General features: G+C 65.2%; 2 protein-coding genes and 2 non-coding genes across 12 annotated transcripts; all 4 read right to left on the reverse strand.

Moving 5' to 3' along the window:
- Nucleotides 1-100: 100 nt before the first annotated feature.
- Nucleotides 101-19,194, reverse strand: EIF4G1 (eukaryotic translation initiation factor 4 gamma 1). Of its 8 annotated transcripts, none has more exons than XM_075031496.1 (33): nucleotides 19,083-19,194; nucleotides 17,850-17,910; nucleotides 16,380-16,488; nucleotides 16,187-16,273; nucleotides 14,465-14,638; nucleotides 14,010-14,109; nucleotides 12,119-12,231; nucleotides 10,932-11,024; nucleotides 10,778-10,844; nucleotides 9,513-10,412; nucleotides 8,186-8,274; nucleotides 7,798-7,984; nucleotides 7,386-7,519; nucleotides 6,996-7,133; nucleotides 6,630-6,803; nucleotides 6,353-6,550; nucleotides 5,939-6,085; nucleotides 5,608-5,844; nucleotides 5,418-5,522; nucleotides 4,853-5,006; nucleotides 4,645-4,745; nucleotides 4,443-4,545; nucleotides 4,220-4,310; nucleotides 3,320-3,576; nucleotides 3,110-3,225; nucleotides 2,767-2,939; nucleotides 2,484-2,609; nucleotides 2,310-2,391; nucleotides 1,979-2,077; nucleotides 1,720-1,854; nucleotides 1,549-1,630; nucleotides 1,327-1,467; nucleotides 101-1,211 (listed from the first exon to the last, which is right to left on the reverse strand). In XM_075031496.1, the coding sequence occupies exons 3-33, from the start codon at nucleotides 16,452-16,454 to the stop codon at nucleotides 1,030-1,032; spliced, it is 4,860 nt and encodes a 1,619-aa protein (XP_074887597.1). In that variant the 5' UTR covers nucleotides 16,455-16,488; nucleotides 17,850-17,910; nucleotides 19,083-19,194; the 3' UTR covers nucleotides 101-1,029. The 8 variants fall into 8 exon arrangements, with proteins under 8 accessions (XP_074887597.1, XP_074887598.1, XP_074887595.1 ...); XM_075031497.1 differs by having other exon boundaries at nucleotides 4,220-4,322; nucleotides 6,996-7,115; nucleotides 19,083-19,193; XM_075031494.1 differs by having other exon boundaries at nucleotides 4,220-4,322; nucleotides 19,083-19,193.
- On the reverse strand, nucleotides 6,879-6,954 carry LOC142033452 (small nucleolar RNA SNORD66). Its single transcript, XR_012651168.1, has one exon. It is a non-coding gene; the product is annotated as a small nucleolar RNA SNORD66 (small nucleolar RNA).
- On the reverse strand, nucleotides 8,064-8,140 carry LOC142033451 (small nucleolar RNA SNORD66). Its single transcript, XR_012651167.1, has one exon. It is a non-coding gene; the product is annotated as a small nucleolar RNA SNORD66 (small nucleolar RNA).
- Nucleotides 19,195-20,220: 1,026 nt separating the features above from the next.
- PSMD2 (proteasome 26S subunit ubiquitin receptor, non-ATPase 2) lies at nucleotides 20,221-27,626 on the reverse strand. 2 transcript variants are annotated; one of them, XM_075031503.1, is made up of 21 exons: nucleotides 27,460-27,626; nucleotides 26,594-26,650; nucleotides 26,042-26,206; nucleotides 25,673-25,794; nucleotides 25,069-25,293; nucleotides 24,807-24,965; nucleotides 24,381-24,525; nucleotides 24,117-24,177; nucleotides 23,682-23,828; nucleotides 23,377-23,483; nucleotides 22,856-22,983; nucleotides 22,686-22,773; nucleotides 22,291-22,453; nucleotides 22,094-22,195; nucleotides 21,863-22,008; nucleotides 21,559-21,642; nucleotides 21,252-21,420; nucleotides 21,058-21,152; nucleotides 20,762-20,888; nucleotides 20,564-20,682; nucleotides 20,221-20,482 (listed from the first exon to the last, which is right to left on the reverse strand). In XM_075031503.1, exons 1-21 carry the CDS (start codon nucleotides 27,592-27,594, stop codon nucleotides 20,300-20,302), a joined length of 2,727 nt encoding a protein of 908 aa, XP_074887604.1. In that variant the 5' UTR covers nucleotides 27,595-27,626; the 3' UTR covers nucleotides 20,221-20,299. The 2 variants fall into 2 exon arrangements, with proteins under 2 accessions (XP_074887604.1, XP_074887605.1); XM_075031504.1 differs by lacking the exon at nucleotides 27,460-27,626 and adding an exon at nucleotides 27,119-27,225.
- Between the last annotated feature and the right edge of the window lie 284 nt (nucleotides 27,627-27,910).

Raw genomic sequence — 27,910 nt, forward strand, 5'->3', positions numbered from 1 at the left:
GAGGCTGGCCCCTGCCTGGGCTCCAGGCTGGCACCCCACGCCAGCCCAGGCGCAAAGGACATGGGATAAGGGGCGGCAACAGCGGCACACGGGGCATTATTTAGCAATGTTCTTTTATTTCCAGTTTTAAGGTGAAAAGATGCCTTTAAATCTTCAATTAAATACTCCATAAAGAAAAAAAAAAAAGCAAAAAAAAAATTATTTACAAATTCACGTGACCAGTAATTGAATCCTTGTTTTAATAATTACACGTGCGGCTCGTCACATCCGGCGCTCTATAAATACAGGGGACGCGGATGGGGGGCCGCCCCGTCGCTTGCCCAATTGTGGCCTTAAACGTTTGGGAGGAGGATGGGGGCTTTGAGGGGGGACGGGGACTCAGCCTGGCCCAGAGAGAAGGGGTCACCCCCCCCTCCTCCCCGGCACCCTCCCCAGGTGTCAGAGCAGGAGCTGGGGGGGAATGATTTATATTTAAAATAAAAAACCATAGAGGGGGGGGTCCAGGCAGTGATGGAGGAATAGAGAGAGGACAGGGGAGGGGGAGAAATCACGCTCCTGTCCCCAAACCAAATTTAATAAGTTTATATATATATAATCTCTCTATATTTCAGCAAGAAGTGGGGAGGAAGAAGAGGAGGGGGGAGAGGAGGGGACAGATATGTCCCCATCCCATCCCCCCTCCCCATGACATGAGTCTGGGGGTGCTCTGCCCCACTCCTGGAGACCCGGTGTGCCTGCGCTGGGAGGGGGGAGAGGAGGGGCCCTGAGGGGACCCACGGCAACAGCCGCCTCCATCAGCATCCGTTTATTATCATCGTGACAAACTAGTACAGGCCTTGCAAACAGAACTGGGACAGGGGGAGGAGGGAGAGGAGGAGAACTGAAAAGAAAGAGGGGGGCTGTGGGGGGCACAGCAGGTCCCTCGGCCCTGGCATCAGCAAGTCCAGGGGGGCCGGGGGGTGGGAGGGGATGGAGTCACTCCCCAGGGTGCCCCGCTCTCTCTCCCCACTTCCTCCTCCTCACGGTTGCTCAGTTGTTGTCCGACTCATCCTCGGCTTCCCGGAGCCAGGTGAAAAAGGCTGTCACCGATTTGAGAGCCACCCCTTTGCCCTGCTGCTCGGCCGGGTCCTTGCTGGACTCCCACTTGTAGAAAGCCTCCTCCTTGATGACATCCTCGTCGTAGAGGGCGTCAAAGAACATCCGCAGCAGGTCTGGGGGAGAGGACAAAGCGGGGCCCCTGCCATTCCCCAGCCACCAGCCACCCTGCTGGGGTGGGGACACAGCTGCCACCCCCCCTCCTCAGCCCACCCGTCCCGCAACACTCACTGGGAGGCTGGTCCAACTTCACCACCAAGGCTTGCAGGGCATAGAGCGCCTGGAGCTCCTTCTGCTCATCCCGCAGGTACTTCTGCAGCAGCTTGGCTTGGTTGCGGATGACCAGGGCATCCAGGCGGTAGGGGTTCTCGACTGCAGGAGACAGGGCGTGAGAGGGGGGCAGCACGGGCAGGGTGACACCCCCACCCCCCCCCGCCTCACCCTCGTACTCACAGACAATCGCCGAGTGGCACACGGATGTCATCAGGGCCCTGATAAACGTGTTGGACGAGACCTGCTGCTCGCTCAGGTTGGCCTGGAGGAGGGAGGATAGAGGGGCTGTGAGTTGGGGAGGGAGTCAGGAGGGAGGCCCCAGACCCGTGGGTGCTGCGCCCACACCCTCACCTCAATCCAGTCATATATTCTTTGGTTGTTTGGGTTCTCCTTCAACAGTTTGTCCAATTGCTTGCACAGCTCCTCTGAGGTCAGCTCCTTGCGGCTTGGTGTGTCTGAGCTTTCCCCCATTGTGTACTCCAATTTCTGGGGGAGCGGGCAGAGACAAGCTGTTAAAGGCAGCATGGGGGAACACCACACTCCTGGCAGCAGGACCACCGAGGGTCCCCCCATGGCCCGTCTCTGCCCCTCGCCAACGCTGAGCTCCCACCTGCTCTGTGACAAATTTGTTGACATCCTGGTCCTCAGGCAGGAATTCCTTCCAGCTCAGGCCCCCGTCCCGCCACAGCTTGCCTGCAGTCTTCTGGCTCTGCAGGCCAGACAGACAGTCAACACCAGCACCCCGTGCCCTCCGTCTCCAGGAAGGGGGATACCACAGTTTGACCATGCCACCCCCATGACCCAGACACAGCAAGGGATGCCCCCTGCCATCCCCTCTGGTGGCAGAGGGGCTCAGTCCCCGCATGGCAAGCTGCCCCCCCCAAACAGGCTGCCAGTCCTGGAGGCAGCAGTCAGCAGCTACGCAAGCCCCATTCACTTACCATGCCTTTGCATAACAAGCCCAGCACCTCAACCAGCAGCGTGGTGGCCTTCCCAATAGGCAACAGGGGCTTCGTTATCTCCCTGTGGGGCACAAGAGACCTGGTTGAGCTACCTACCCCCAGGAGCCCCCCATGGGACCCTGTGGCAGCCCCGGAGAGGGGCACGACCCTCACCTGAACAGCTCCTCCATGGGGATACCTTCCTCTTGCAGGATGGGGGTGATGAGCTCGGCCAGGTACAGCCAGATGTGCGGGATGTCAATCTCCATGTCTTCCGCGATCTCCAGGATCTCCCGCAGCCTGCAGGGCAGAGGGGGGCCGTTGGGATCCAGCAGCCCCCATACCCTCGGCTGGGAGGGACCTCAGGAGGTCTCAAGTGATGAGCCCTGCTCAAGGCAAGGCCAAATTCAAAGCCAGACAAATATCAAGTCAGGGCCAGGCTGCCCCAGCCCCTCACCCTTTGTAGTACTGCTCCTTGGAGAGCGTGCCCGCCTTCACCAGCTGGCACAGTAGGACCCCCATGTGCTCGCGGGAGATGGTGCTCCTCTCCAGCGTGGACTCAATGCCATTCTGCACAAATATGTAGAGCGAGGAGGGGCTGCCCAGCTCCTGCACGCACTGCAGGGCCTCCTGCAGGGAAAAAGGGGAGGGTCAGTACTGCCCCACAGCCAGCCGTGGCTCCCCCCCACCTTCCTCGTTCAGGCACTGCCGGCACCCTGCCCAGCACTACTACCGCCCAGGGAAGCAGATGGTGTGTTACAGGAGTCATATGGAGCTGTGCCTGGCCACCCCCTCCTCACCTTCATGTCATTGATGTGCAGGTATTCCTCTATGATCGCCTTGGATTTCTTCTCCAGCTCCTCTTCCGACAGCGCAGGCTTGGGGGATGCTGCGGGAGGTGCTGGCTCTTGCTTAACTGCGAGGAGAGAGCAAGGATCAGGCACCACCTGGGACAGGCAGAGCCCCAGGCTGCAGCCAGACCCCCAGGACACCGCTCCTCCCCAGCTCACTGGTCTCTCGGCTCCTGTCCCGTTCCTCTGTCATGCTAGCAGCCTTGCGCACGGCCTCGGGGCCACCCTGCTTCTCCCGTTCTCGGCTCCTGTCCTCTGTCTCTTTGCTGAAACTCCTCTTGGTGAGGGCAGATCTGTTCCTGTCTGCCCGCTCTCCCCGGTCAGGACGCTCCAGGCGGTCGCTGCCCTTCTCCGAACGCGACTCCCGGTCCCCTCTGTCCCCAGCCTTCTCTGACCTGTCGCGGCTGGAGCTGCTCCTGGGTGGGAGAAGGACAGACACAGTATGAAGACCCCATTGCCACTCTCCCTGACCCCAGACTGCAGAGTTCTGCGAGACAAGGTTGTCCCACTCCAATCCCAGCCCTTTCCAGGGTCTCTTCTAGCACTTGACCACCCTCAGGGGAAAACATTTTTCCCTGTTTCTCCCCTATTCCAACTCATGCCCTTTGCCTTTCAGTCTGTCCCATGGCACGGCCGAGCAGAGCCTGGCCCCATGCTGCCCACACCTTCCCCCTGCTGCAGACTGTGGCGAGTTCCCCATTGTTTTCTTCTTCTCCTGAACAAACCCAACTCCAACTCTCCCTGGGGACCTCGTGCCTCAGCCTCCACGGGACTCCCTCCAGCCCATCAATGTCCATCTGGTCCCAGGACCCCCAGGTCGGACCCAGCACCCAGGTGTGGTCCCCCAACTGCTGAACAATGGGAAGCCCAGGGTGAGGTCAGCCTTCTTTCCTGCAAGGACTCACCACCAACTCTGAGCTCCACCCTGCCACAGGGGATTATTCCAGCCCAGACGCCATACGTTTGCCTACATATTGACCAACCGCTGCCCGATTCAGAGGGCTCCTCCCTGGCTGCAGACCAACACACGCACACACCAAGGCAGGGCTGGCCCCTCACCTCTGCACCACGCGGCGGGACTCCAGGCTCTCGGCAGGGGTCGACTGCTGGAGTGCTGAGAAGCGGTTCAAAGTGCTCGTGGCTGGCCGCCCTGAATCAGATGCTGGGCGTGAAAAGAGGGGAGTCTCAGAGTTCGGCACCTCCCCGGGTACAGGAACCACCGGGGGAAGGATCCCCCCTCCCGCCCCATCCAACGGCGCCCAGCCAGCCCCACACTGCCTACCTGAATCTGCAGGCTTCGCGCCAGACCCTCCGCTGCTGCCTTTGCCCCAGCTCAGCCGCCCGCCCGGCGCAAAGAGCTGGTTGTTGGAGTCAATGGATCCAGGCTGCAGGTGGAGAGACAGAGTCAGATCTGAACCCCACACCAAGGCAGGATCTGGGCCAGGCAGTCGGCTCAGCTGCCCACACTGCACCCCCAGCCTCACCTTGGTGATCTTTGTTAGCCTGCTGGTGTCAATGGGCCGGTTGCCCTTGCTGATGGGCACCGTGTTCCAGCCATCATCTGCGACCAGGCTCCCGCGCCCACCTGGGCACAAGGGAGACAGACATAAGGCATAGTCCAGCCTCAAGCAGTGCCCAGTGGGAGCAACCCACTCCTGGCAGCCTCAGGTGCCCCCGAGCCTGGGTACTCACTGCTGGAGGATGGCCCGGGGGGTCCTCTCCTCTTGTCCTTCGACATGAGCTGCTGCACTTTGATGTGTTCCCGATGCTCCTCCATCTCTGCTTCCTTGTGGATCTGGTCTATGGTTTTGGGGCCCTGGTCTCCTCGCCGCGGCACCCAGCTATTCTGCAGAGGGCAGGGAAGGAGGGAAGAGGGCACTGAGCTGACTGGAGGATGGAGGCTGAGGCATTCCCCCTTCCCAGCCATCCCACCCTCAAAGCCTCAGGCCGGTCTCCTGCCTCGGTCATCACAGCTCCCTGTGTGCTGTGGCAGCTTTTGGCACAAAAGGGCTCAGTTTCCAGAGCCCCCCTGCATTAAACAGCCGCCAGTTACTGTGTGCCCACTATCACTACCACGCTAACCAAGGGCTGGGGGCTAGCATGGTGTCTCTGGGGCTGGCCACAGCTTACATACCCATCTCTCCCCTCCCGGGGACACACGGACTGCTGGCACTCAGAGGACACAGACCAGCAGCTCCATGGGACCAAGCAGGGGACAGAGGACAGTCCCCGGGCAATAGCAGGCCACACGCCTTACCCGTCTGAGGTCGATCACATCCTGCAACATGAAACGGATTCGGGATGATGTCTTCTTCTCTTTGATGATCTTCTCCATCTGATTGAAGTACTGGTCCATCCTGGGCTATAGAGGGACAGAGTCACGGTCAGTCCCATCCCTCCCAAAGGCAAGGACAGGGCAAGGCAAGGCAGGGCAGGGCAAGGGGTACCTTGGCCTTCTCAAAGTCCAAGTCCTTGCCAATGGTGGTAAGCAGGCGGCAAAGGCACTCAAGAGACTCCTCATCATGGTTTTTGAGCAGCTTCACCACGCAGTCGTGCATGATGGCCTCCGTCAACATCTTCAGTTTGAAGAGCTCTCCGATGAACTTGATGTTGCCCAGGGATCGCCGGCGGGCCTTGTCCCGCGCCTCCTCCAGCTCGTCCTTCATGCGTGCCTTCTCCTCAGGCTGCAGGGAGGGCACAACAGGGCAGGTCAGAGTCCAGAGCTGCCCCGAGAGCACCCGTGCCAGCCCTCAGCTGCAGCCTCCCACCCCAACTCACAGCACTGGCATCATCCATCTCCTTCTGCCGCTTCTCAAAGATCTCATCATCGTCTTTGTCCTTCTCAAACTCCTTCTGGCAGCGGTTTAGCAGCAGCTTGCGGAAGTTCACAGTCACCGTGGGCTTGTCTGTTGTGGGCACTTTGAGCTGCAGTGAGAGGTACAACCCAGGCAAGGAGCATGAGTTGTGTCTTCCCCAAAAGCTGGCCAGCTAAGGCCCAGGCACTGCTCAAACCACTTAAAAGCCGCCCTACACCTTCGCGATACCCTGCTAAGACTCTGGACTTGGTCCTCCATCCATACACCCCAGTTTTGCCACCCCACACAGAAGGACCTGCACCCTGCTGAGCTCAGCTGAGGCCCCCGAACAAAACCCTGCCAGCTCAGTGGGAGACCTTCCCCAGCTCCTGCTCACCCCCATAAGGCAACGGCACATGTTAGCATAGGCAACAGAGAAGTTTGGCTCCGAGATGGCCTTCTCGAAGACGAGGTCGATGACACCCTTGAGCCGCTCCTCCGTGTCGATGGACAACTCCATCACCTGCTTCATCAGCTGCTGGAACATCTGGGGCGTCAGCTTGTTGAGGATGCTGCGGACGCGGCGGAGCAGTTCCTGCAAGGACAGCAGGGTCAGCAAGAGCCGGGCATGTCCCCCTGCTGCCCTCTCACCGCCCACCTGCCCCAGCTCCCACCTGCGTCTTGATGTTCTCAGGATCCTCCTCCTCGGAAGCACGCTTGCTGCTGGGTTTCCAGGCCTTCTCGGCCTTGTTCAGCTTGACATCCTCATTGAGGGACACAGTGGCAATGATTTTGCGGGGCTCCTTCCTCTGGCTCTGCTGGGAGCGGCGAGGACCCAACCCTGAGGGCTGACATGGGGAGAAGAAACTCAGCCCTTTGCTCTGGGACCAGCCAAGCTGGCTCTTGGGGTGTCCCCATCTGCCTTGCTCAGATCCTCAGCTCCATCACGGACATCAGTGGCCCAGACACAACGGCTCGAAGGCTTGATCATCACAGAGAGGCGGACGGGTACAGTGTGGGTGAAGTGAGGAGATACTCACCAGGCCCCGGTTGCCCATGACGGGCCGGCCAAGGTTGGCGAAGGAGGGAGTGAAGTCAGGGCTGCAGTTCATGCCACTGAGGCGGATGGGGTCAAGTGCCCGCAGTGGGGTCTTGTTGGCCTGCGAAGGTACACAGGGCTGAGGATGCCCGGGGGCAGAGGAGCGGGATGGATCCATCCCCCAGCCTCAGCGCCGGGACAAGGAACTGGAAAGAAGGCCCCAGAGGTGCCCCCCCACACCAACCCCGGGCTCAAGGCTCGTTGCAGATGCTGCAACAGGACCCCGAGCACAGCAGGTAAGTCCCTGCCCTCCCTTGACAAGGCACAAAGAGGAGCCAGACTCCCACCCGGGCACCACCCACACTCCCCCAATTTCCAGGGCCGCACCGACCTTGTCCAGCACCACATCTGTAATCTGGGGCAGTCCCTCGGGTTTCTGCATGCTGGCAAAGATGAACTGGAAACCCAGCAGGAACTCACGGTCATATCGCTTCTTCTCCTCAGGGTTCAACGGCTTCCATTGCTCTGCAGTGGGGGACAAGAGGGAGACCCTGATGTGGCCTGTCCTGTATCCTCCACCCTGAGCTGTGGCAGGTCCGGGCCCACGCAGGGACCAGCAAGGTGGGAGGTAGACAGGACCCTCGTGCTGGGACCTCTGTCCCACACCCCGTGTCAGGCTTGGGGACAAGATGGGAGGAGAGCGTGAGGTTTAGGACAGCCGGGCCATGCCACCCCCACCCTCCCCACCGCTGGGTCCAAAGGTGGTGGCTCCCAGCGGAGGCCTGGGCCAAGGCACAGCTCACCTTCCTTGTAGCGGTACTTCTGGTCAGCAGCCTTGCTCTTCTCTGGGGCCAGCTTGTCTTCCTTCTCCTCCCACGTCTCCTCAGACTCTTCCTGTGGACGGGTGGGGGCTGCGTCCTCTGCTTCGCGGGCAGGGGCGGACGCGGGGGGCTTGTTCTCTGCCTCCGAGGCACTGTCGCTGATCTGAGACTGCATCGGGAGGGACAGAACAGCAGTCACCCTGTGAGCCTAGTCCTGCCCCCTCCACCCTGCACCCAGGCATCCGCTCCCCCTCAGATCCTCATTACCATCACGAAGCATCAGTGGCCCAGACACGATGGCACAAAGCAGAGTTCATCACAGGAGGAGACAGTACACAGGGTGGCCCCCGGACACCCCTGGGACACTCACCTCTTTAAAGGCATCCAGCAAATCGCCTACTGCCTCCTTCTTGTTCAGCTCCTTCATCCTTCGCTTCTTCTTTGGCACCGACATGGCGACTAGGAGGAGAGGCAGGGAGGTGAAGCACAGGAACCCTCCCAGTCCCCTGCATACCCTGACAGCAGCTCCAGGATCACCAGCGAGGCCCCAATAACACCAGGCAAGCTTCAGGATGGGGCCGTGGGGAGCCATGGGGATGTGGTCCTGCCACCCCAGCACAGCCCCCCTCCCCAGCGACGCCATGTACCCACCTGGACATCTGCAGCCCTGGGGATCCTACACACAGCCCACCAAGGCAGCCCGCTCCCTAAGCGTGCACCTGAGAGTACATCCCATACACACCTCACACCTCTCCCCATCTGTCCGCTGCACCCCAATTTACCCTGTGCCTCTCAGAAGCACCCCATCCACACCTCGTTCCTAGCACAGCGCTCTCCATCCTCCTTGTAGGAGGATCGCTGCAGACACCCACACCCCTCTGCAGGGCAGCCCTTATGGGGACATCCCCACACACACCTCTGCCCCCACTTATGCTCCCCTCCCTGGCACCCCTATACACCACCCCATACAGAGGTGCTCCCCAGAAGCACAACTGGCCCCAGGTCACCCTCCTATAGCCCCCTGTATCCCTGCACAGGGTGCTCTGTATGAGCACATACTGTGTACCCATCTTCCCTACCCTCCCACGGTACCCCTATGTAACCCCCACACTCCTGTGCAGGGTGCTTAGAAAAAAAAAAAAAAAAAAAAGACATATCTTTGCCCCAGCACATCCCCAGGGCACCCCGCTTTCCCCAGGCATGCCTATGTACTTGCATACGCCTACGCAGGGTGCCCCACACAGCTACAGCCCCACAGCTCCACATCTCCCCTGCCACCCCTCCACTCACTGCACCTCCCCGTGTCCCCAGACGGCTGGGGACAGCCCTCAGATACAACCCCAACTCGCCTGCCCTACACCCCCACATAAGGCATCACATAAAACACACCTCCCTCATGGCACCCCATTCCCCATGACGCACGCCACCCCGACATATATGCTCCTCTATACCCACGCCATACTCCTGCATACGGATGCATTCCCCAGACATCTCTCCCCATCTTGCCATCCGCAGGCACCTTGTCCCCCCCAGCACCCCATACCCACATGTCCTGGGTCACCTAACCCCATGCCCCTCTCCAATACCCTCCCCATACACCATGCCTCACACCGCACCCAGGTGACCCCCCCCACGTTACCTAACACCCACCCTGGGGCACCCCGCGGCCCCGCACGCCCCAGCCCAGCATCCCCAACCTTGCGCGGTCGCCTCCGAGGTCTGCGAAGGGGCAGGGGCCGGGCTCGAGCTCCGCTCCTGGGCCTCGCCCAGGCCTTCGCTCTCCTCCTCCTCCTCCTCCTCTGCCGGTGGGGAGGCAGGAGTGCTGGGCTGGGCCGGTTCCTCAGGCTCCGAGATGGGGCTGACGTCCGACTCGGGCTGCTCCTCGCTCGGCTCTGCTTTGCCGGTGCCCTCCACCCCGTTGGGCAGGGGCAGCTCTTCGGGCTGGGCGATGGGGGAGTCCAGGGTGGGCGCGGGCACCGGCGCAGGCACCGGCACCGGCTGGCACACGGGCACCTCAGGAACCGGCTCGGGCACCTCCTCTAAGACCCCGTTGGCCTCAGCAGCGGGCTCGGCGGCCGGCTCAGGGCAGGGCTCTTCCCGGGGCGGCGGGGGGCTGGGGGAGGCGGGTTTGGCGGGCGCTTCGGGGGCCTGTGGTATGACAGGCGGCGGCGACGGCGCGGCCGGCACCGGGGGCACGGCTGGCATCGGGGGGACAACGGGCACCGGCGGCACCTCGGGGGGCGCGGGTGCCTGCGGGGTGGGCTCCGGGAGGGGAATGGCGACCTCCTCCTCCTCCTCCTCCTCCTCCTCCTCCGCGGCCACCGTGTCCATGTCGGGCGCGGGCACGAGGGGCAGCTCCGCAGCCCCTGGCACTGTAGTGATGGCGCTAAACGTCTTGTGAGGGTCGGGCGGCGCCTCGCCCAGCTCCACTTTAGTGTCCGCATCCACGGGGGGCTCCATTGGCACCAGCGTCACGGCCGAGAGCACCACGGGCTCCACCTCGGGGATGAGGGGAGGGGGAGGTGACGGGGACGCCGACTTGCTGGGCTCCAGGGAGACGGGCTTGCTCACCACCAGCGCCGGCTTCGGGCGGTCATCTGCAAGGTGGGCGGCATTAATGGGGAGCTCTCCAATCACTCGCTCACCCCGCATCCCCCCCCCAGATCCCTCCATCTGCAGGAGGAATAGGGACAGATGTGCCAATCCCCATCACAAACGGGTGACCGGGACGACAGGGGTCCTCCAGGGGACAGCTGGGGTGAGCAGACAGCCCCCATAAACTCTCCTGGACCCACCGTGGGGGCACCAGTCACCAGGTATGCAGGGAATGCGTTTGAGCCCACAAGCCCCAAGTGAACAGAGTAATGGCAGGGCTGGCATCTCACACCCCGCAGTGCCAACAACATGGAGCCTGGCAGCAGCCTTGCTGGCTGGCACACCCACCCCCAGCATGGGCACTTACCTGGCCGGACAATAACTGCTACATGGGGGGTCTCTCCATTGGCCTGGGGCTCCAAACCGCTTCCAGCCTGGGGGGGGGACAAAGAGGGACTTCAGCAGGGCCCTGTGCACATCCCGCTGCCCCAGTCAGGGAGTTGGCGGGGGGGTCCCCTTACCTGTGGAGGGGTGGGGGTGGATGAGGTCCTTGCTCCGGACATGATTTCTTCAGTGATGTCCTTGCCGCCTTGGTTGGGGTCTCGTATCCGGATCTGTCCCCGGGTCAGGGCAGAGAAGGGGAAGCTGTCAGCGGGGTGGGGGACAACGCACATGGGCCACCCCCTTTCTCTGGGCCCCACACCCGCAGGACACCCCCTTCTCCGAGAGGAGAGGCTCATTCAGGGCTGTGCCCGCCCTGGCCACGTGCAGCCTAGGGACCCACAGGTGCCACCTCCTCTCCCCACGGGGCACAGTGCCCCACAGACACCGGCCTGTCCCAATGCCCAGCGGACAGGGACAGCGTGGGGCACGGCGAGCCTTGCAAGCTGTCGTGCCAGGCAGTCGGAGCCAGCACCGTGTCCCCAAGCCAGTGCATGTCTCCGGGGCTCAGGGGATCCCAACGCATCACCACTCTGGCACAGGGGCTGCGGGGACCCCCCTCCCACCTCAGGGACAGCACAGGGGACGGGCCTTGGCACACAAAAGTCACGGCGAGCTCCGTGCCACCCCAGGCACAGCCCATACACCTGCAGCCTCACTGTGGCTGCCACGGGCGCAGCAGGAACCACAGGGCACCCTGCTGGGAATTGAGTGGGGGACACACATGGGTCCAGGACTCGGGTGGGGGGCACAGTGCAGCCAGGGGTCTTGCCCTCCCCACCCCCAAACATGACCTGCTTCCAGGGCAGCAAGAGCAGAGCCCGAGGGGCACCGAGGCCCCTCTGCCGAGGAAATGCCAGCATCCCCCCTCCCTGGCCCAGTGGCACCCCTTGCCCCCCGCTGCAGGGCTGTGCCGGCAGCCGCCCGGCTCCCCGCTATAAATAGGCCCCGCGCGAGGCCTCCGAGTGCCGGCATCTCCGGGAGCAGACAGCAGTTGGCAGCCGCGGCACCCCCACCCCCCCCAGGAGCCGTGACTCAGCACAACGCTGCCCGCCGGGACAGCCAAGGTTGCCAACACCAGTCACGCACCCCAGTTCCCTCACTGAGCCCCCCCCCCAAGCCGGGGGAGGGGGGCATGGCCCCGTGCCGCCCTCCCCTTCCACGGCATGCTGCGCCACATCCCATCCTGCACACCACAGGTACCGGGGGCTGGCACCGTCCCCTCCTGCACGCGAGCCCCCCCCATGCCTGGAGGTGGATGGCTTACCGTCTTGCGCTCTCGTTTTGGGGGGATCGGCGGCTGCTGGCTCACAATGACCTGGGCGGTAGGGACCCCCGCTGGGAACTGCTGCACCCCCTGTGCTGGGTAATAAGCACCCGCTGGGAGGAGAGGAGAGAGCGTCAGACCGGCCAACCTGGATCCTTCAAGCCTGTCCTGGGGACCCCCCGATCCCCCAAACACAGGGGTCTGTCAGAAGCCTGGGGAGCCCGTGCCGCTCTGCCGTGAACCCCCATCGCATCCGGCCCAGGTCGTCCCAACCCGCTTGACAGGCCTGACCGAATTCCTTCCCTGTGAAGCAGAGCGTCCCCGCGCCGCCCCCACGCCCAGCCGGGCCCTGCGGGCGCCTGCCGTGCCCACCGGCTCCACACCACCGACGGCCCGGCCGGGACGCTCGGCCATGCCAGGTACGGGCGTCCCGGCTCCACCGGCAGCCGCCTTCCTGCCGGCACCCTTATCTCCCCAGGGCCGGCACCAGCCCAAGGGCGGCACCAGGCAGCCCCGTCCGCACCCTCCATTCACACCCAGGCCGAGGGGCTCGGGTTCCCCGCACAGCCTGAGCCCCCGGCAAAGGGAGCTGTGCTGGGGGCCGGAGGCAGAGCTGGACCCCATCCAGGGTTGGCACAGCCCCCGAGAGGCGCTCCGCTCCTCCCTGGGCATCCGCAACCATCACCCCCGAGCGGCACCACGAGGATACGGGCATGGGGTGGGGGGACACAGGCACAGCTGGGCCCTGGCCCCCTCTGGCTCCAGCACCTTCCCGGCGGCGCTGAGCCTGGAACTCGCCCAAGGTGCTCTGGTGCCTGAGCCAGGGACCCCTCCCCTCTGCCCAGGGGGGAGAGGGGGCAGCGGCCGGGCTTCTCACCCCGGGATGGGTCAGGGGGAGGGAGGGAGACCCCCTGAGCTATCCAGCCCCAGGGACCAGGAGGGCTGGCTCGCCTCGCCCATCGAGGGGCACGCCATGCCAGGCCACCCACCCAGTCTTGTGGGCAAGGGGCACGCTGCTGCCAGCTGCCCCGGGAACAGCTGCAGCCCCAAAGCGGAGGCAGGGGGAAAACCCATCCCGGGACCCCACAGAGACACCCAGGGGATGTCCCAGCGTCAGGCACAAAAGAGCAGCCGTGCCCTGGCGTGAGCGCAGGAGCCGGCCGCTGCTGGGGCCCACCTCCCTCCTCCAAGGGGCCGGCTGGGCCCCAGGACAAGAGGGAGGGAGGACGGGCACGTACCTGGCTCAGGAGAAGCCCATCTCTGCCCCGGTTATGCTTTGCTGCCGTGCCGGGGCCAGGCCGGAGGCCTCGGCTCACATTTCTGTGTCTGCCGGGCCTCCCGAGACGGACCAAGCCTAAATATAGTCACAGCCCGGGTGGCCACATGCGAGGGGGGGGAAGAAGGGGGGGGTTGCTCACACCGCCACTTCCCAGCACCGGGAGAGGGCAGGCACGGAGCAGCCCTGGCACCTCAGGCTTGGCTCCTTGGGGAGCGGGGATCCGAGGCTGGGGGGTCAGCAAGCACAAAACTGCTCACCACCTTGACGGTGAATGTGGGGGAACAGGGGATAAAGTCTGCCCCAGCCCTCCGCCAGGAGAGTTAAACATTAAACGGTCCCGATTTGGAAAAGGGTGGGGGTGGGTGGACCGGTGGGACACGATGTGCAGCCCTCAAGTGCTGCTGGGAGACAGGCAACACCTCCTGCCCCCCTAAAACAGCCTGTAACAGAGTCACAGAGATGGCCCCAGCGAGCTGGCAAAGGCAGAGGGATCTGTGCTCAGCTCCTGAGCACAGGGTACTGTAGGGAGGCCAGAGGCAGGGGAGCATAAAAACGGGGGAAGTGCTGGGGCTGGAAGAGTACTGGGGAGCAGAGCAAGCCCCCCATCTGTACCGTAAGTCCCGAACTCTGTGGGGCTGGCTCCAGGGTAAAAACTAGGGGCGCCGGGCTGGACCGGGTACTGTTGGGTCGGGACGACGTACGTGGAGCGACCCTGCAACGGGGGAGAAGAAAGGTCAGTTACCTCCCCTGTGGGACACGGATGTACCCCCAAACCACTGATGTATCCCCAAACCTGCCTGTGAACCAGCTGAGCGCCCGGGCAGGGAGCAGGATGCAGGAAAAACAGGTACCAGGCGCCTCGGAGGGCTGGTGGGTATGGGGACCAGCGCTGCCTGCCACCCCTCTACAGAGGCGGGCAACACCCTGCTCAAATCAGTAGGTGCTCAGAGAGCCTGGGGACCCCTTCCGCCCTCCCAAAACAGACCTGGGCTCCAACCCCAGGCAACACCCCCCACCAGTGCCCACCCCAGCCCGCCCTCCCGCAGAGCCCGGGGCACGGCCCTCACCTGTCCGGGAATGTAATAGGCTCCTTGGGAAGGTGTGTAGGATATCTGGGAGGGTATCATCATCACCTGGGAAGCAGCCGGATACACATGGGCAGGGGGGCCGGGCCGGGCCGTCGTGTTACTCTGCACGCGGGACGCGCTGGCGGGAGGCTGCGCCCTGTTCTGGTAGAAATGCTTGGGGAGAGATGGGGCACGGCGTCAGGTAGAGTGCCAGCACCCCGACTCAGCACCGATGCACGCAGCAGGGAGACACCACGCCACCACCCACCAGCCCCCCCCCCTCCCTCCGCCCCAGGATGCAGCCCCCCACCACACTCCCCCAGAGCTGCCCCCCACCCCGGCACCGTCCTGTCCCCACGCACCTGCGGGGCCGCCTGGGTCCACCCGACCCAGCTCATGCCCGGCGCGGCCCCCTCCCAGCCCGATGGGGGCCGGCAGCTCCAGCGCCCGGAGCCGGCCACGGCCGCACGCAGCTCGGCGGTGGCGGGTCCCGGCGTGCTTTACACCGGTTCCCGGCGCTCGCATTGAATGCTGGGACCTGTAGTCCCGCTGCGCTGAACCGTGTGCCGGAGCCGGACAGCCAGGGTATGCGGAGCCAGATATTCCCCCACCGGCCCGTGCCGTTCATCCCGACCCGGCTTCTTTGCCAGGCAGGAGCATCCCCGGGAGCAGCAGCTCAAGCCCAGCAGCAAGCGGGCACGAAAGGGTCCGCGCACACACCCCGGTGCAAGGAGAAAGCGTTACCTGAAGAGACCTGAATCCTCCCTGTTAGCAAGCGCACGCGTACAGAGGGAAAAGGGGAAAGAGAGAGACAGGAGTTACCCGCATTGGGACAGGGCTTGGATGCCGGGTGGCTGGCAGAGGAGGGGACAAGGAGGCTGGGGAGCCCTTTGCCCGGTGCGCACATCCCAAATCCACCAGGGTCCCCTGTAGGGACCCCCAAAGTGCAGGGAAGTGTTTGAGGGGCTCCCAGCCGGCAGAACCAAGGACGTCACCAGATCTGTCCTCAGCAGCTCCTCCACACAAGAGGGCTGAGGGAGGTCCAGAGCCTTGCTCTGCACCACAGGGCCTTGGGAGACCCCCACAAAGTGGGGAGGAAGAGGAAGAGGAGGATGAGGAAGGGCACAGGCAGAAGCAGCAGCCTGGGCTGGGGTTAGCACAGGCACAGCCACATGCTGCAGGCTTCATGCAAGGAGGAAACTGGGGAGACACTGCAAGGAAACCCCCCCTCAAAGTCAAGCAGGTGTCCCCCACCTTCCCCAGACCAGCCCGTCCCCCAGCTCTGGGGTCCCCACGTGCTCCCTGGCCCCTTCATGCCCGGGGTGGGTGTTTCTGTGCAGTGTCAGGGCAGGGTGCTCGGCATGCGGGGTGGTGGAAGTGGGTTAGTACCTGCTGGTGAATAGCCCGAGGCCCTGCTGGAAACTGAGAGAGGAGGAGAGGGAGGTTTGGGGCAGGGGAGGAAGGAGAGAAGAGCAGTCACTCGGTGGGCATCCCCAGCTGGAGGCATCTGCCCCCTCATCCCAGGGCCAGGAGGTCCCCAGGCAGCCATCGTGGTCCAGATCACGGGCACGCTCCCCCTCGCAGGGGTACGCAAGCCCTGACGGGCACCACAGGGCTCCTCGCACCCCTGGGCACCATGGCAGTGGGGGCTACTTGGCCAGGAGGCAGAAAGCTGCTGGATCCCCCCGCGTTGCCCCTTCCAACCCGGGGCAAAGCCCTTACCTGGCGCGGCTGAGAAGGCGTATTCATTTGTGAGGTCGGTGCCGGGTTAAAAACCACAGGTGCCGTCTGACCGGGTGGGAATGTCGGCTGGAGGGAGGCAGGGAGGGAAGGAGATGGCACCGTCGCCCCCCGGCATGAACTGGGGGGGGGGGGCGCAAAGCTGGGTCTCCCCCACCCCGATGAGGCCAGTTACCTGCGGCAGTCCGGGAGAAGGGGCAGGGTGCGGGGCTGTCGGGGCTCCTCCTGTGGGCTGTGGAGCTTTGTTCATTTCATGGGGTTGTGCATAAGGATCCCCTCGCTATCTGCGGGGACAGGGACAGCGGGCGTAAGGCGGAGGCGGGCAGCACCCCGGGCATCTGTCTCCTGACTATGTCAGCCCTGAAAATGTGGCGTTTCCAGGCCCTCAGCGTAAAGCCAGACACCAGCCCTGCCCCACGGACGGCATCACGCCAGGGCGCAGACACCCAGCCACCCCCTCCTGCCCCACTGGGGCACGGGGACGGGGCGAGCGCTGCCAGGCCACCCGGCCCGGGCAGGTCCCCGCACCCTGCGGAGCAAAGCCCCCTGTTGTGCCCCAAACCCAGCCGTGCCCACCGGCAGGACTGACCCCCTGCCCCGAGGTGACCCCGCAGAGCACTGCCGGGCACCCCACACAAGCAGGCACCGGTGCCCGTGACCTGCTGCCAGCACCCAGGCCACCACCAATTCCAGGGGGCTGGGTGGGCCGGCGGCACCCGGCGTCAGCCATGCCCGGCTCCACCCCGGCTGACCTACTAAGCGCTTCTCCCGGCCGGCCAAACCTGTTCCTGCCGGTGGCGCCGGGTCCCCGGTGCACGCCGCAAACACCTACCGGGGAGGGCAGGGAGCAGCTCCTGCGTCCCCCCCCCCCCCACCCCACGCTGCTGACGCTCCGGCCCACTGCCCTGCCCAGGGGAGCCCGCAGCCCCCCACCACCGCAGGCACCCAGGCGGCCAGGGCACCCTCCCAGCTGTCCCGGGAAGGACTTGGCAGCCGGTGCCGCTCTCCCCGCCCCAGTGCAAAGGCCGCCGGGGCAGGAAGAAGAGGCGGTGACCCCCACCCCGCCGGGGGTCCCCTGCACCCCATGGCACCCGGCGAGCCCTGAGGGAGCAGCCGCGGCGCCTCCTGTAACCTGACGTCCGGACGCGTCAGCGCTGCCGGCCCCCAGCCCCGTGTGTGTGTGTCCCCGGCCCCAACGCCAGGCCACACCGGCACCCCCGGGCCACGGGGTGCCCTGACCCCCCCCCGCTGCCCCAGGCTGCACCCTGACATGGGAGGAGGGGGCTGCCACCCCACCACAGAGTTCCCCCAGCCACAACCCCACTGGAGATGGGTCCTGCTGGGGTTTCAGGAGGTGGCAGAGGCTGGGCTGCACCCCCCCGGTGCTCCCCCCGGCCCCCTATTCACCGGGGAACCGAGAGCCTGGCACGGGCAGCCTGGCACGCCTTCCCCCCCCCCAGCCCCAGGACGTGGCGGCCTGGGCCACCTTAGCTCGGCCTTAGCACCCCAAAAAAGAGGAAGGGGGGGTGGTGGTGGCGGTCACACAGGGGATGGGGATGCCCGGCGACAGCCCCCGGCACGGGCAGACCCGGCCTCCCCGGCCCCCCCCACCACCGGCACAACCGGGAGCGAGCAGAATACTCACCCCCCCGCGGGAAAAACCTGGGCCGGCTGAGCGGGCCTGCAGAGACCGTTCATCCGACTGACTTGGAGAGAGGAGGGAGGGGGGAGAGACAGATCAGCCCGGGCCCCGCCGGGGCGGGGGGGGGAAAGAAGCCCAGCCCGAGCCCCGCGCTGCCCCCTCCCCAGCCGGCCCGGCGGTGCCCGGGGCGAGGCGGGTCCCGTCCCGGTAAGGGGGGGAAGGGGAACCGCCATGGGGGGGGGGTTGCAACAGGAGAAGCCGCCGCGGCCGCTGCCTCCCCCGCGCCGGGAGAGGCCGGGCCCGCGGGCCAGCGCCGGGCCCGCAGTTGGGGCGGGGGGGGGGGGGTGTCCCTGCCCGAGGCCGGGTCAGCCAGGCCCCGTCCGACCGGGGGAGCGGGAGGCAGGGCTCCGCGGCGAAGGGGGCTGACTCGCCGGGCGGCGGTGGGCAGAACGACGACATACGACAAGGCGGGGAGAAGGGGGCCCCGGCGACGGGGTCGGGCCAGGCCGCGGCGGCGGCCCGGGAGCAGCCCGCCCCGCCAGGCCCGAGCCCGGCCTCGCCCCCAGGCCGAGGCGGCGGCCCAGCCGGCTGGCGCTGCCGGCTCCGTCCCGGGGCGGCGGGGCAGGCCCGAGGGGCCGGCACCATCTTGGCGGCGGGGGAGGAGGAGGGAGCCGGGCGGCGGGGCGCGGCGCGGGGCCCGGTGCGGCATCCGGCGGCCCCGCTTCCCCCCCCCCCCTCCCTCCCCCGCGGCGGCGGCGGCGGCCTCTGCCAAGGACACGTGTCACTGCCGGCCGCCGCCATGGCCCGCGGCCTCACCGGCACCGGCACGGGCGGGCGGGGCGGGGGCGGCGGGGCACGCACCACGTGCGGCGGCGGCGGCGGCGGGCCTAGGCGGACGCAGCGGCGGGAGCACGTGCGCGGCGGCGGGGCGCACCGGCCGGCACGTGGGGCGCGGAGCGGCCCCGCGCGGGACCACCGGGGCGGCGGAGCCGGGCCGGGCCCGGCGGGGAGCGGAGCGTGGACGGGGCAGGGCAAGGGAGGGGGCCGGCGGCGGCTGTGGTGGCGGCGGCGGCGGGGCGGCGCCCACGTGGTGGCGGTGGCGACGGCGGCGGCGGCGGCGCGGAGGGGCCCGGCGGCGCGAGGCCCGGGGCGGCGGCGCGCGGCCCGGTACCGGTACCCCCCTCCCACCCCACCCGCCCCCCCGCGGCGCGCGCCCGCCCCGCCCCCGCCCGTTACCTTCAGTCTCCTTCAGCGCGCGCGGCCCGACGCAGCCGCAGCGCAGCGCAGCACGACCATTTCCGGAGCCGCGCCGCGCGCAGGGGCGGGGCCGGGCGCCGCCGCGGGGGAGGGGCGCGCGGGGGCGGGGCCTGAAGCCGCTCTGGGTACCGCCCGCGGCACGTGACGCCGGCGCCGCGCCCCTGCCGCCGCTGTCACGTGGCGGGGCGGGGCGGGGCGGGAGGAGTCTCCGCTCGCCCCGGCGACGGGGTGGGGCGGGGAACGCCCCCTCCCGCGCCGAGCCACGCCTCCCGGCGGGTCACGCCCACCGCGCCGGCCCTCCCCCGCAACGCCCCGTGCGGGAGCACGTCGCGCGCCGCCGCACCCGGCACCCACCCGGGACCGCCACCCACCCGGCACCCGGCATCGCCCCGGCCCGCACCCACCCGGGGCCGCGCCCACCGGCACCGGCACCCTCCCGGGACCAGCACCCATTAGCACCTGCTCTCACCCGGGACTTGCGCCCACCCAGCGCCCAGGAGCGGCACCCACCCAGGACCTCACACCCACGGGGGGCACGGCCCCCACCCTGCACCCCACAGGACACGGCCCCTCGCCCCTACCCCGCACCCATCCCACTCCCCTTGGGACTCAGCACCCCACACCCATCCCCACCTCCCAGCACCCATCCAGACACAGCCTCCCACACTCACCCAGGGGCACCGCCAGTTTTAGAAACAGGACAGGGCAGAGCCCAGCGCACCCCGGCCGGGGTGGGGGGGGACAGCTGAAGCCCCGCAGGAGAGCGGTCCCAGCCAGGGACAGGCAGTCCTGGGCTGCGGTGGGTGCCAGTGTAGCAGACAGGGGTGCTGCACACCACCAGCACACCCTGCCGCACCAGGCACGTGCTGCCAGGGTGCCACGGGGGTCACAACCCGGTGCAGGGTGGGGAAGAGCAGGAGCCAGACCCACAGGGGACTGGGAGCACCCATGGCACCCCACAACTCTGTGTTCATCCCCCGCTTCTCAGGGTCTGCACTGTGTCTGGCCCCCACGGGCAGCAGGTACTCTCGAGGGGATCAGAGCACAGCCCCAGCACGTGGAGGGTACAACACCACTAGTGTCTCCCCAGAGTTTATTTCCTTGAGTCTCGGTAACAAAAACAAACAAACAAACAAACTAGGGTTTTTTTCCCCCCCTCCCAAACCACCTACCCACCCCCCAGCCCCCGCTTCGGCTCAAACGTCGTAGTTGGGGTTCTTGCGTAGGATAACAAATCCTTCCAGGATGGGCGTCACGGGCACATGCTCCTCTGTGGCCAGCTCTGCCCGCTCTCCATGTGCCAGCAGCACCGGCGTCGTGTGAGTCTGGAAGCCAGTGATGGTTTTGGGCTTGCCTGCCTGGCCCACCACATCCACAGCCTACGAGAGAAGAGCGAGGTAAATGCCGGGGATGGGCAGGGACACCGGAGCATCCCATCCCCAGCTCTGGCTGCCCCTTACCTGTCCCACCCGAACCGACACAGGCAGAGGTCGCAGCTCCTCATCGAAGGTGACCAGCATGCGGGGCTGCATGGCAGCAACAAGGCCGTAGAGAACATAGTGGGACTTGCCCAGGATAACTGGAAGGGAGACAGAAGTAAAGGGGCTGAGTGGTGCCCACCCCACGCAGCAGAGGAGTGCCAAGCCCGCAGTACTCACTGTTGCGCACATCCAGGAAGGACACGAGGACGGTCAGCAGCCCGGCCACGGCCACCTGGCTCATGAGCTGGCGATCACTGTGGTAGGGGCACAGGGTGAGCGTCCCCTTGCCCAGGTGGGTCAGGCCCTGGTGTGGCAGAGAAAGCACGTGAGAGAGCAGTGGGATAACACATGGGACCCCCAGCCCTGCCTGGCAGGAGGGTGGAACGCCCAGGACATCACTCCCCTCCCATACCCAGGGCAGGGCCCCCAACCTGCCCCTTTGCTGCCACAAGCAGCAAGCATAGGATCATCACCTGGGCTAACCGCACCATGAAGAGGTTGTTGGGGTCCTTGGCATGGTACTGGGCTAGCTGCCGCAGCATCGCTGCTAGCCGGGCGTTGTTGGTACCTGGGGGAGAGGGGGTGCAGGCAGAGAGTAGGGTACACGGTTTGGGTCTCCCACCTTCCCCCCCCATGAGCCCCAAACTCGGCTGTCACCCAGGCTTACCGCTGCCCACCATGCCCATGGCAAAGATGGAGTTGTAGGAGACCTCGGGGTCAGCGTCGTGGGAGAACTTGCTGAGGGTGTCGAGGATGTTGAGCCGGGGGTTGGAGACAGAGATAAGTGCCAGGGCCAGGGGCACAGCACGGCGGAGGGTGGGCTCCCCGTACCGCAGCTGCACGGAAGGTAGGTAGGTGTTAGACCCAGCTTACCACGGGCAGGCAGCGAGGTCTACAGAGATGTCAAGCAAGACCCAGTCTCTATTCCCAGGTCCCTTTCCCAGCTCTGTGCTATCCCCTCCGGTGTCACTCACCAGGTGGCCAAATGTGCGCAGGGCCATCTCAGCGCCGATCTCCTCGCCCATGGCAATAAGCGCAATTCCCAACACTGCTACACCCTATGGGGGACACAGGCACTGAGTGCCAGGCAGGAAGCACCCAGCCCAAAACCCAAGTTCTCACAGCCCCTGCGCCCACCCTGAGCCCAGGGCGACAGGGAGAACAGGAGATGCTGCTGGGGGCTGTTTTCCTCCAGCACTGATCCTGCAAGTGGCTTAGGGACCACTCCAAAGCCAGCTCCTGCACCTGTGACATGGCTCCCAGCCCATGTTTTCCCACCTGGTGAGCCCCCATGTCAGCTGAGCTCTCCTTCTTTTCCTTCTCTTTCTTGTCCTTTTTGTCCTTGTCCTCCTCCTTCTCCTTGGAGTCAAAGTGCTCACTGCAGATGTGCAGGAGCTGTTGCACCTTCAGGACATTCCCTGAGCCTGAGGGGAGAGCGGAGGGCCAGGATCAGCAGGCGGAGGGCCCGGGACCCGCTCCTGCCTCCCCTGCCTCATCAGCCCAACTCACCTGCATAGGCGCAGATGTCCACCAGCGTGTTGGCAAAGCTGCGGAACGGCTCTGACACCACCTCCAGCGCTGCCAAGATGGCCTCGATCGCCTCTCCCTTCCCTGCCGAGGAAGGCGCAGTGGTTAGAGGACAGCGGTGGAGGGATGCTCCCACCCCGACACCAAACCCATGAGCCACTAGCACTGCCCAGCCTTACCCAAGTGGTTCAAGCCCAGGCCAAGCGGCAGCCACCGAGCATACGTGTCCTTCAGCTCCGTCTCCGATTTCTCCATGATGGTCTGGAGGATGGTTGAGGTGACATCCCCATTGCAGGAGCCCACCGATATCATCCCACAGGCCAGGGCGGTCACGCCAGCCACCTGGTGAAGGAGAGAAGGAGACATGCTACATGCAGGGACAGTGCACAGCGAGCTGGCCCACAGCTGGCCCCCAAACAGGGTCGTGCTCTTCTGGCAGAGCACCTCAGGCAGGGACATGCTGCCCTGCTCCCAGAGCCCAAACCATCTGCAGGACAGCCCCTGTATCCCCAGGAGCTGCTGGGGACTGAGTGAGGAAGCAGGAACCCCAGGTGAACCTTGTCTCGCTCCCTACCTCCATGCTGGACTTGGAATCTCCCATCACAGGTAGCAGCAAAGTCAGGACGTCCTCACGGTTGGAGCCTGCATACGCCAGCCCCAGCCTGCGGAGAGTCCAGGGGAGCGTGAGGGGGGGGAGCTGCACCACCCCGCGCAGCACATGGAAGGCTGGGGTTAGGTCCTTACCCAAAAATGGCTCCGATCCTCATGGTGTTGCTGTTGTGGAGGACATAGTCAGACAGGAGGGCCAGGGCAGGGTCACACTCGTTCCTCACCCCTGAGTTCACAATGCCACAGGCAAGGAGGGCTCCCGACTGCAAGGCAGAAGCACCATCACACACTGGCCACCAATGCACAAAGCTCCCTGCAAGCCAGTGACCGATGTCACCCCACACATTACACCCACTCCCCGGGATAGGCAAGTTGGTACCAAGTGATCAATGCCACTCTGGATCCAGCTGAGCAGTCCAAAGCTCATAGCTCTGTGACAAGGGCACCCCAAAGGTGCCTCAGGCAGTCCCCAAGAGCTCCCTGCCTTTCTGTGAGCCACTCAAAAACAGGGCATCCAACCCCTCTCTGGTCAGGAGCTGAGCCACGCAGCAGACCAAGGCAAGGTCAACCATTCCCCGAGCCAGCCGCACATCCAACCCACAAGCAGGGTTGCCCCACGCAGCCATAGAGCCCGTGTCAGGATCGGTGCCACCAACCTTGATGTAATCCTCTGAGGAGTACAGGTACTTGTCGATCTGCGTGAGCCCCCCGTCCACGTCCCACAGCAGTATCGTGCCCAGTGATGCTGCAGCACTCAGCATCCCTGCAGTTCCAGGAGAGAAGAACCCACGTCAGCCCTGAATCAATGTGCCCTGCCTGGGGCAGGTGGTGGCCAGGGACACAGGACAGCCCAGCGGCAGCCATGCCCTGCAGCCCCCCTTTCAGCAGGCCCCCAAAAGAGACAGGGTAGCGACCCCAAACCTAGGGGCGCCTCCAGCCCCTGCCCAGCTGGCTCCCTCACCATGGTCCTTGTTCTTGTACAACCATTTATTGCCATCGTCTGTCAGTAGCTTGTCCTGTCCAAACGCAGCGTTCACAAAGCCATTCACAAAGGAGGAGGCCAAATTCATCCGGGCTGAGTCCACTTGGGAACCGCTCCCTCCGAACCCTGGGGAACGATGTCAGGGTGAGCCAGGCAGCAAGAGAAGCCCTGCCAGCCCTCCACTGCACAGCCATCCCATGCCACAGGGGGATGAGGACCTGTCCCACCATCAGCAGGAAGGAGAAGCCCAAATCCAGAGCAGGCAGCTGAGTCTGCTCCACACCAGGTCAGAGACCGCGAGCAGGCCAACTGCCCACCTCGGGATACACAGCTGACTGTGCCAGCCCAGAGGTGCCTTGCAGCCCCAGAAACTCCCCACAGGCAGAGACAACAGGCCGTAACACAAGCCCTTACGGTTATTTTCCAGGTGGGTTTTGTAAATATCGTCCGGCACTTTGGGCTCCATGATGTCCAGCTGCAGAGGCAAGGGAGAAGGGGGTTACCTCCTGGTCAGCACACGCCAGGGCAGCTGTCCTACAAGGGCAACCTCTCCAGGGTGTGCCTGGCTAAGCTCGTAGGGATGAAGGACCTCTTCCCAGATCTTGCCACAGAGCCGGGCAGCCAGGGCAGCCACAGCTGGAGGCAGCTCAGGGCTCTTTTCCCAGCTGGTACACTCACCTCTCTGGCCAAGGCCAGGAAGTTGCTGTTGAGCTGGACGTTGGACATGATCTCAGTCAGGTCCTCGTACTCCTCCACATCCTCGTTCAGCTCCAGGAAGACCCCATGGCGGCCCAGCATAAAGGCCATCTGCTTCTGGACAACTCTGCACAGAGGGGAGAGGTTTCACAAGTGCCCAGACCCCAGCCAGCCACAAACACACATTCACCAAATGGCAAGCCAATCTGCCCTGCTCTAGAGGCACACAAGAGCAGCCCAGAGATGACCCGCTCTTGCCCATCTTGATTTCAGGGACAAGAGTCTCAGTCCAAACCCCCAGACACCTCCAGTGGCGGCAGGATCCAATCCAGCTTCGCCCAGACAGGGAGCCGTGCCCCACCACGATGGACAGAGGGCCCAGAGGGCGGGGAATGAGTCTCCACTTACACATCTTTGCAGGAAGTGAAGATGTCCTCCACCAGCTCCACATCATTGAGCATCAGAGCCAGGCGTAGGGCTTCAGGGTAGCGGCTAAACTTGCGGAAGATGCCCAGGGCACAGCGCAGGAGAGCCGAGTTCTCAGGCTCTGGGACGTAGCTTACACAGCTTTGAGGAGGAGACAGACAGGAGGGTGACAACCACGTCAGGCAACCTCGGCCCACCAGGGACCAGGGTCCCTCCAGCACCTCAGCCTGCCGAGCCCCCTCACCTGGTGAGGTAGAGGCACACTTTGGAGTAGGCGTTGTCATCAATGTACTTCTCTAGCATGTCCATCTGCTCAATCTCCATGAGCAGGTCGCAAGCCTCATGCTCTGCATTGTGCGCCATGTTGTAGGGGACAATCTCCTTGACGAGGGTGAGGAGCGTGTCCCTCTGAGCCTTGTCAGCCTCATCAATCTCCTGCCACTCCTTGGCCACCTCTCCTGCCAAGTGCCTGCGGGGACAAAGGGACATCACCACCACAGAAACCAGCTTCGCCCAGTCCCAAGGACAGGGGGGCAGCTGCTGCCAGTTAGCTGGGGTTGTGTATTGTTTACGGGGGCTCCACTTTCCTGCAAGAGCTTATGGGCGACAAGCCCAGAGGAGGAATAGGGTTAAGATCAGAGATTACAGAGGCCATGGCAGCAAGATCTCTGCAGCTGGCCAATCACTGTGGATAGAGGATGCGGTGACACATGTGCAGGCATGACAGGGGCAGCTGAACACAAGCCCAGCAAGTCAGGACACCTCCCAGACAGGCCAGAGTCAAAGCGCTCAAGGAAATCCCTCTGAGCCCTCATCCTTCCCCAAGTCTGGCTCCCACCCAGGCTTACCTGACGTATTCATGCCCCCAAGATGCCAGCTCCTCCTGGGAGCCCACCAGCCTGTACTTCAGACACTCACGCTCCCCGCTCATGGTCATGGCCAGAACAGAAATGATGTCTGCCGCAAAGCGCTGGGGAAAGAGTGTGGAGGTCCAGACACATGCCGGGCACAGGGAAGAAGGGGCAGCCAGGGACACAACACCCTCCCTGCACCCACAAGCCATCACAAGTGACAAAGGCACGGCCCTGGCAAGTTATAAGCCACCAGAGCAAGTCACAGGGCATGATGTTAGACCATGGGGTCTGGAGGGCTCTCCAAATACCTGCCCCAGCACCGACCCCCCAGCCAAGTGGGATGGTGGGGCCAAGAGCCTTTACCTTGTTCTCTCCTGGAGCCATGTTCTCATAGATTTCCTTCAGCTTGCCATAATGGGGCCGCAGGAACTTGAGGGGTTTGGGAACGGAGGTCATGGAGGTGGTGGAAGAGCGGATCTGCCTCCGCAGCTCCTCCAAGGCTGGGCGGTAGAGGGATGTATCTTTCTCCTGCAGAGAGAAGCTGCAAGTCAGGCAGCAGGGGGCTGGTTCTTGCACCACCACCCCTCCAGCCCTCCCCAAACACAGCCATGGCTCTGAGCAGAGCAGCTCCCCCCGGCCTGGGCTGCCTCCTTCAGCCCAGGTGCTGGGGAGGGAGGCCACAGCGGGGCAGAAAGCCACCCACACAAGAGGGAGGCAGAGGTCCCTTGAGCACAGGTCAGACAGGCAGCAAGACTGAGGGACAGACTGCAGCGGACAAGAAGGCTCAGGGTGAACACCCCCCCCCCATCTCCACTGCACAAGGAATGACAGTAATCAAGGGACAGATGGATTCAAGTCCTGACCAGGGCTCTGCTCCTCCACAGCTCCTTGCTGAGGGGCACAGCACAGACTTACCCCCAGGCGCTCCACCAGCATCTCCAGCTCATCCTGCAGCTGCTTGTCTTCCTCTGACTGCCAAAATGCACAGGAGAAAGCAGAGCTAAGGGCACCCAGCACAGACATCCCCAGGGTGACAGGGGTGCAGCTGTCATCCCAAGCTGCAGGGGGACTGGGACACAGCGCCCCCCCCCTCCCCACGGCACCATCCTGCCCCACTGTTGCTGGGGGTCAACGCCCCCATTACTGGGGATACCCCCCCCGAAGAGACCCCTCCTTCCCACGGGGTGAGAAGCGCCTCCCCCGTTACCCTGTGCTGCACAGAAACACCCCCACGGAGAGGGGCATGGCAGGGACAGCAGCCCCCCACCCAGTGGCAGCCCCCCACCCAGAGGCAGCCCCCCACCCAGAGGCAGCCCCCCACCCAGAGGCAGCCCCCCCGGGACCCTCAGCGCCAAGACCACCCCCATGCCAAAAAGAGGGGACCCCTCCACAGTCCCCGCTGTCACACGCGCGCCCTGATCTCGTCACGGCTCCCCTCACCCCGCTCCAGCGACATCACGTCCCCCATCGCACATGCACACCGCCCCCCCCAGGAACAGGGAGCCTTCAGCTGCGTCACGCGGGCAGCCCCGAGACGTCACGGCCCGCCTCCCGCAGGGAGCCCCTCGCCTCAGTGACGTCACGCGCTCCCGCCGGAGGGAGCCCCCTCGCCGGTGACGTCACGCGCCCCCGCCGCAGCGAGCCCCGGCGACGCCGCCGGCGCCCCCAGAGGGGTGCCGGCCGTCCCCGTGACGCGCGATGACGTCCCGTCCCGCCCCACCGGTGACGCGGGGCCGGCCGGGCCGTGACTCAGCTGCGGCCCGCGGCGCGGCGGCGCTCACCAGCTCCTGCTCCTTCTCGGGCCCCGCGGGCGGGTCCCGGCGGTCCCGGCCCCAGGGCGGCGTGGGCTTCTCGTCGCCGCCCGACCCGGGGCCGCCCTGCACCCGGCTCTGCCCGCCGCCGCCGCCCGCGTCCATGGCCGCTCCGGACGCGCACCCGCCGCTCTGCGCCTGCGCGCCGCCCGCGCCCGCCGCCAATCGCCGCCCGGCGCCGCCGTGACGGAGCCGGCGCGCGCCGGGGGGGCGGGGCGAGGGGCGGGGGCAAGGGCGGGGCGCGGGGCGGGGCGGCCCCACGTGCCGCGCCGCTGCGCAACGCCGGGCACCGGCACCGCCGGCGGCGGCGGGAGCGGGGGGTGCCCGGCCCGGCCCGGCCCGGCCCGGCCCTTCCCTTCCCGGGGCTCCGGCACTGCCGGGGAGCGCTGGCAGCCGGGGACGGGAACGGGGACCCGGAGCT

The sequence above is a fragment of the Buteo buteo genome, chromosome 7 (genome assembly GCF_964188355.1).
Source record: "Buteo buteo chromosome 7, bButBut1.hap1.1, whole genome shotgun sequence".
In the NCBI taxonomy this organism is placed as follows: domain Eukaryota; kingdom Metazoa; phylum Chordata; class Aves; order Accipitriformes; family Accipitridae; genus Buteo; species Buteo buteo.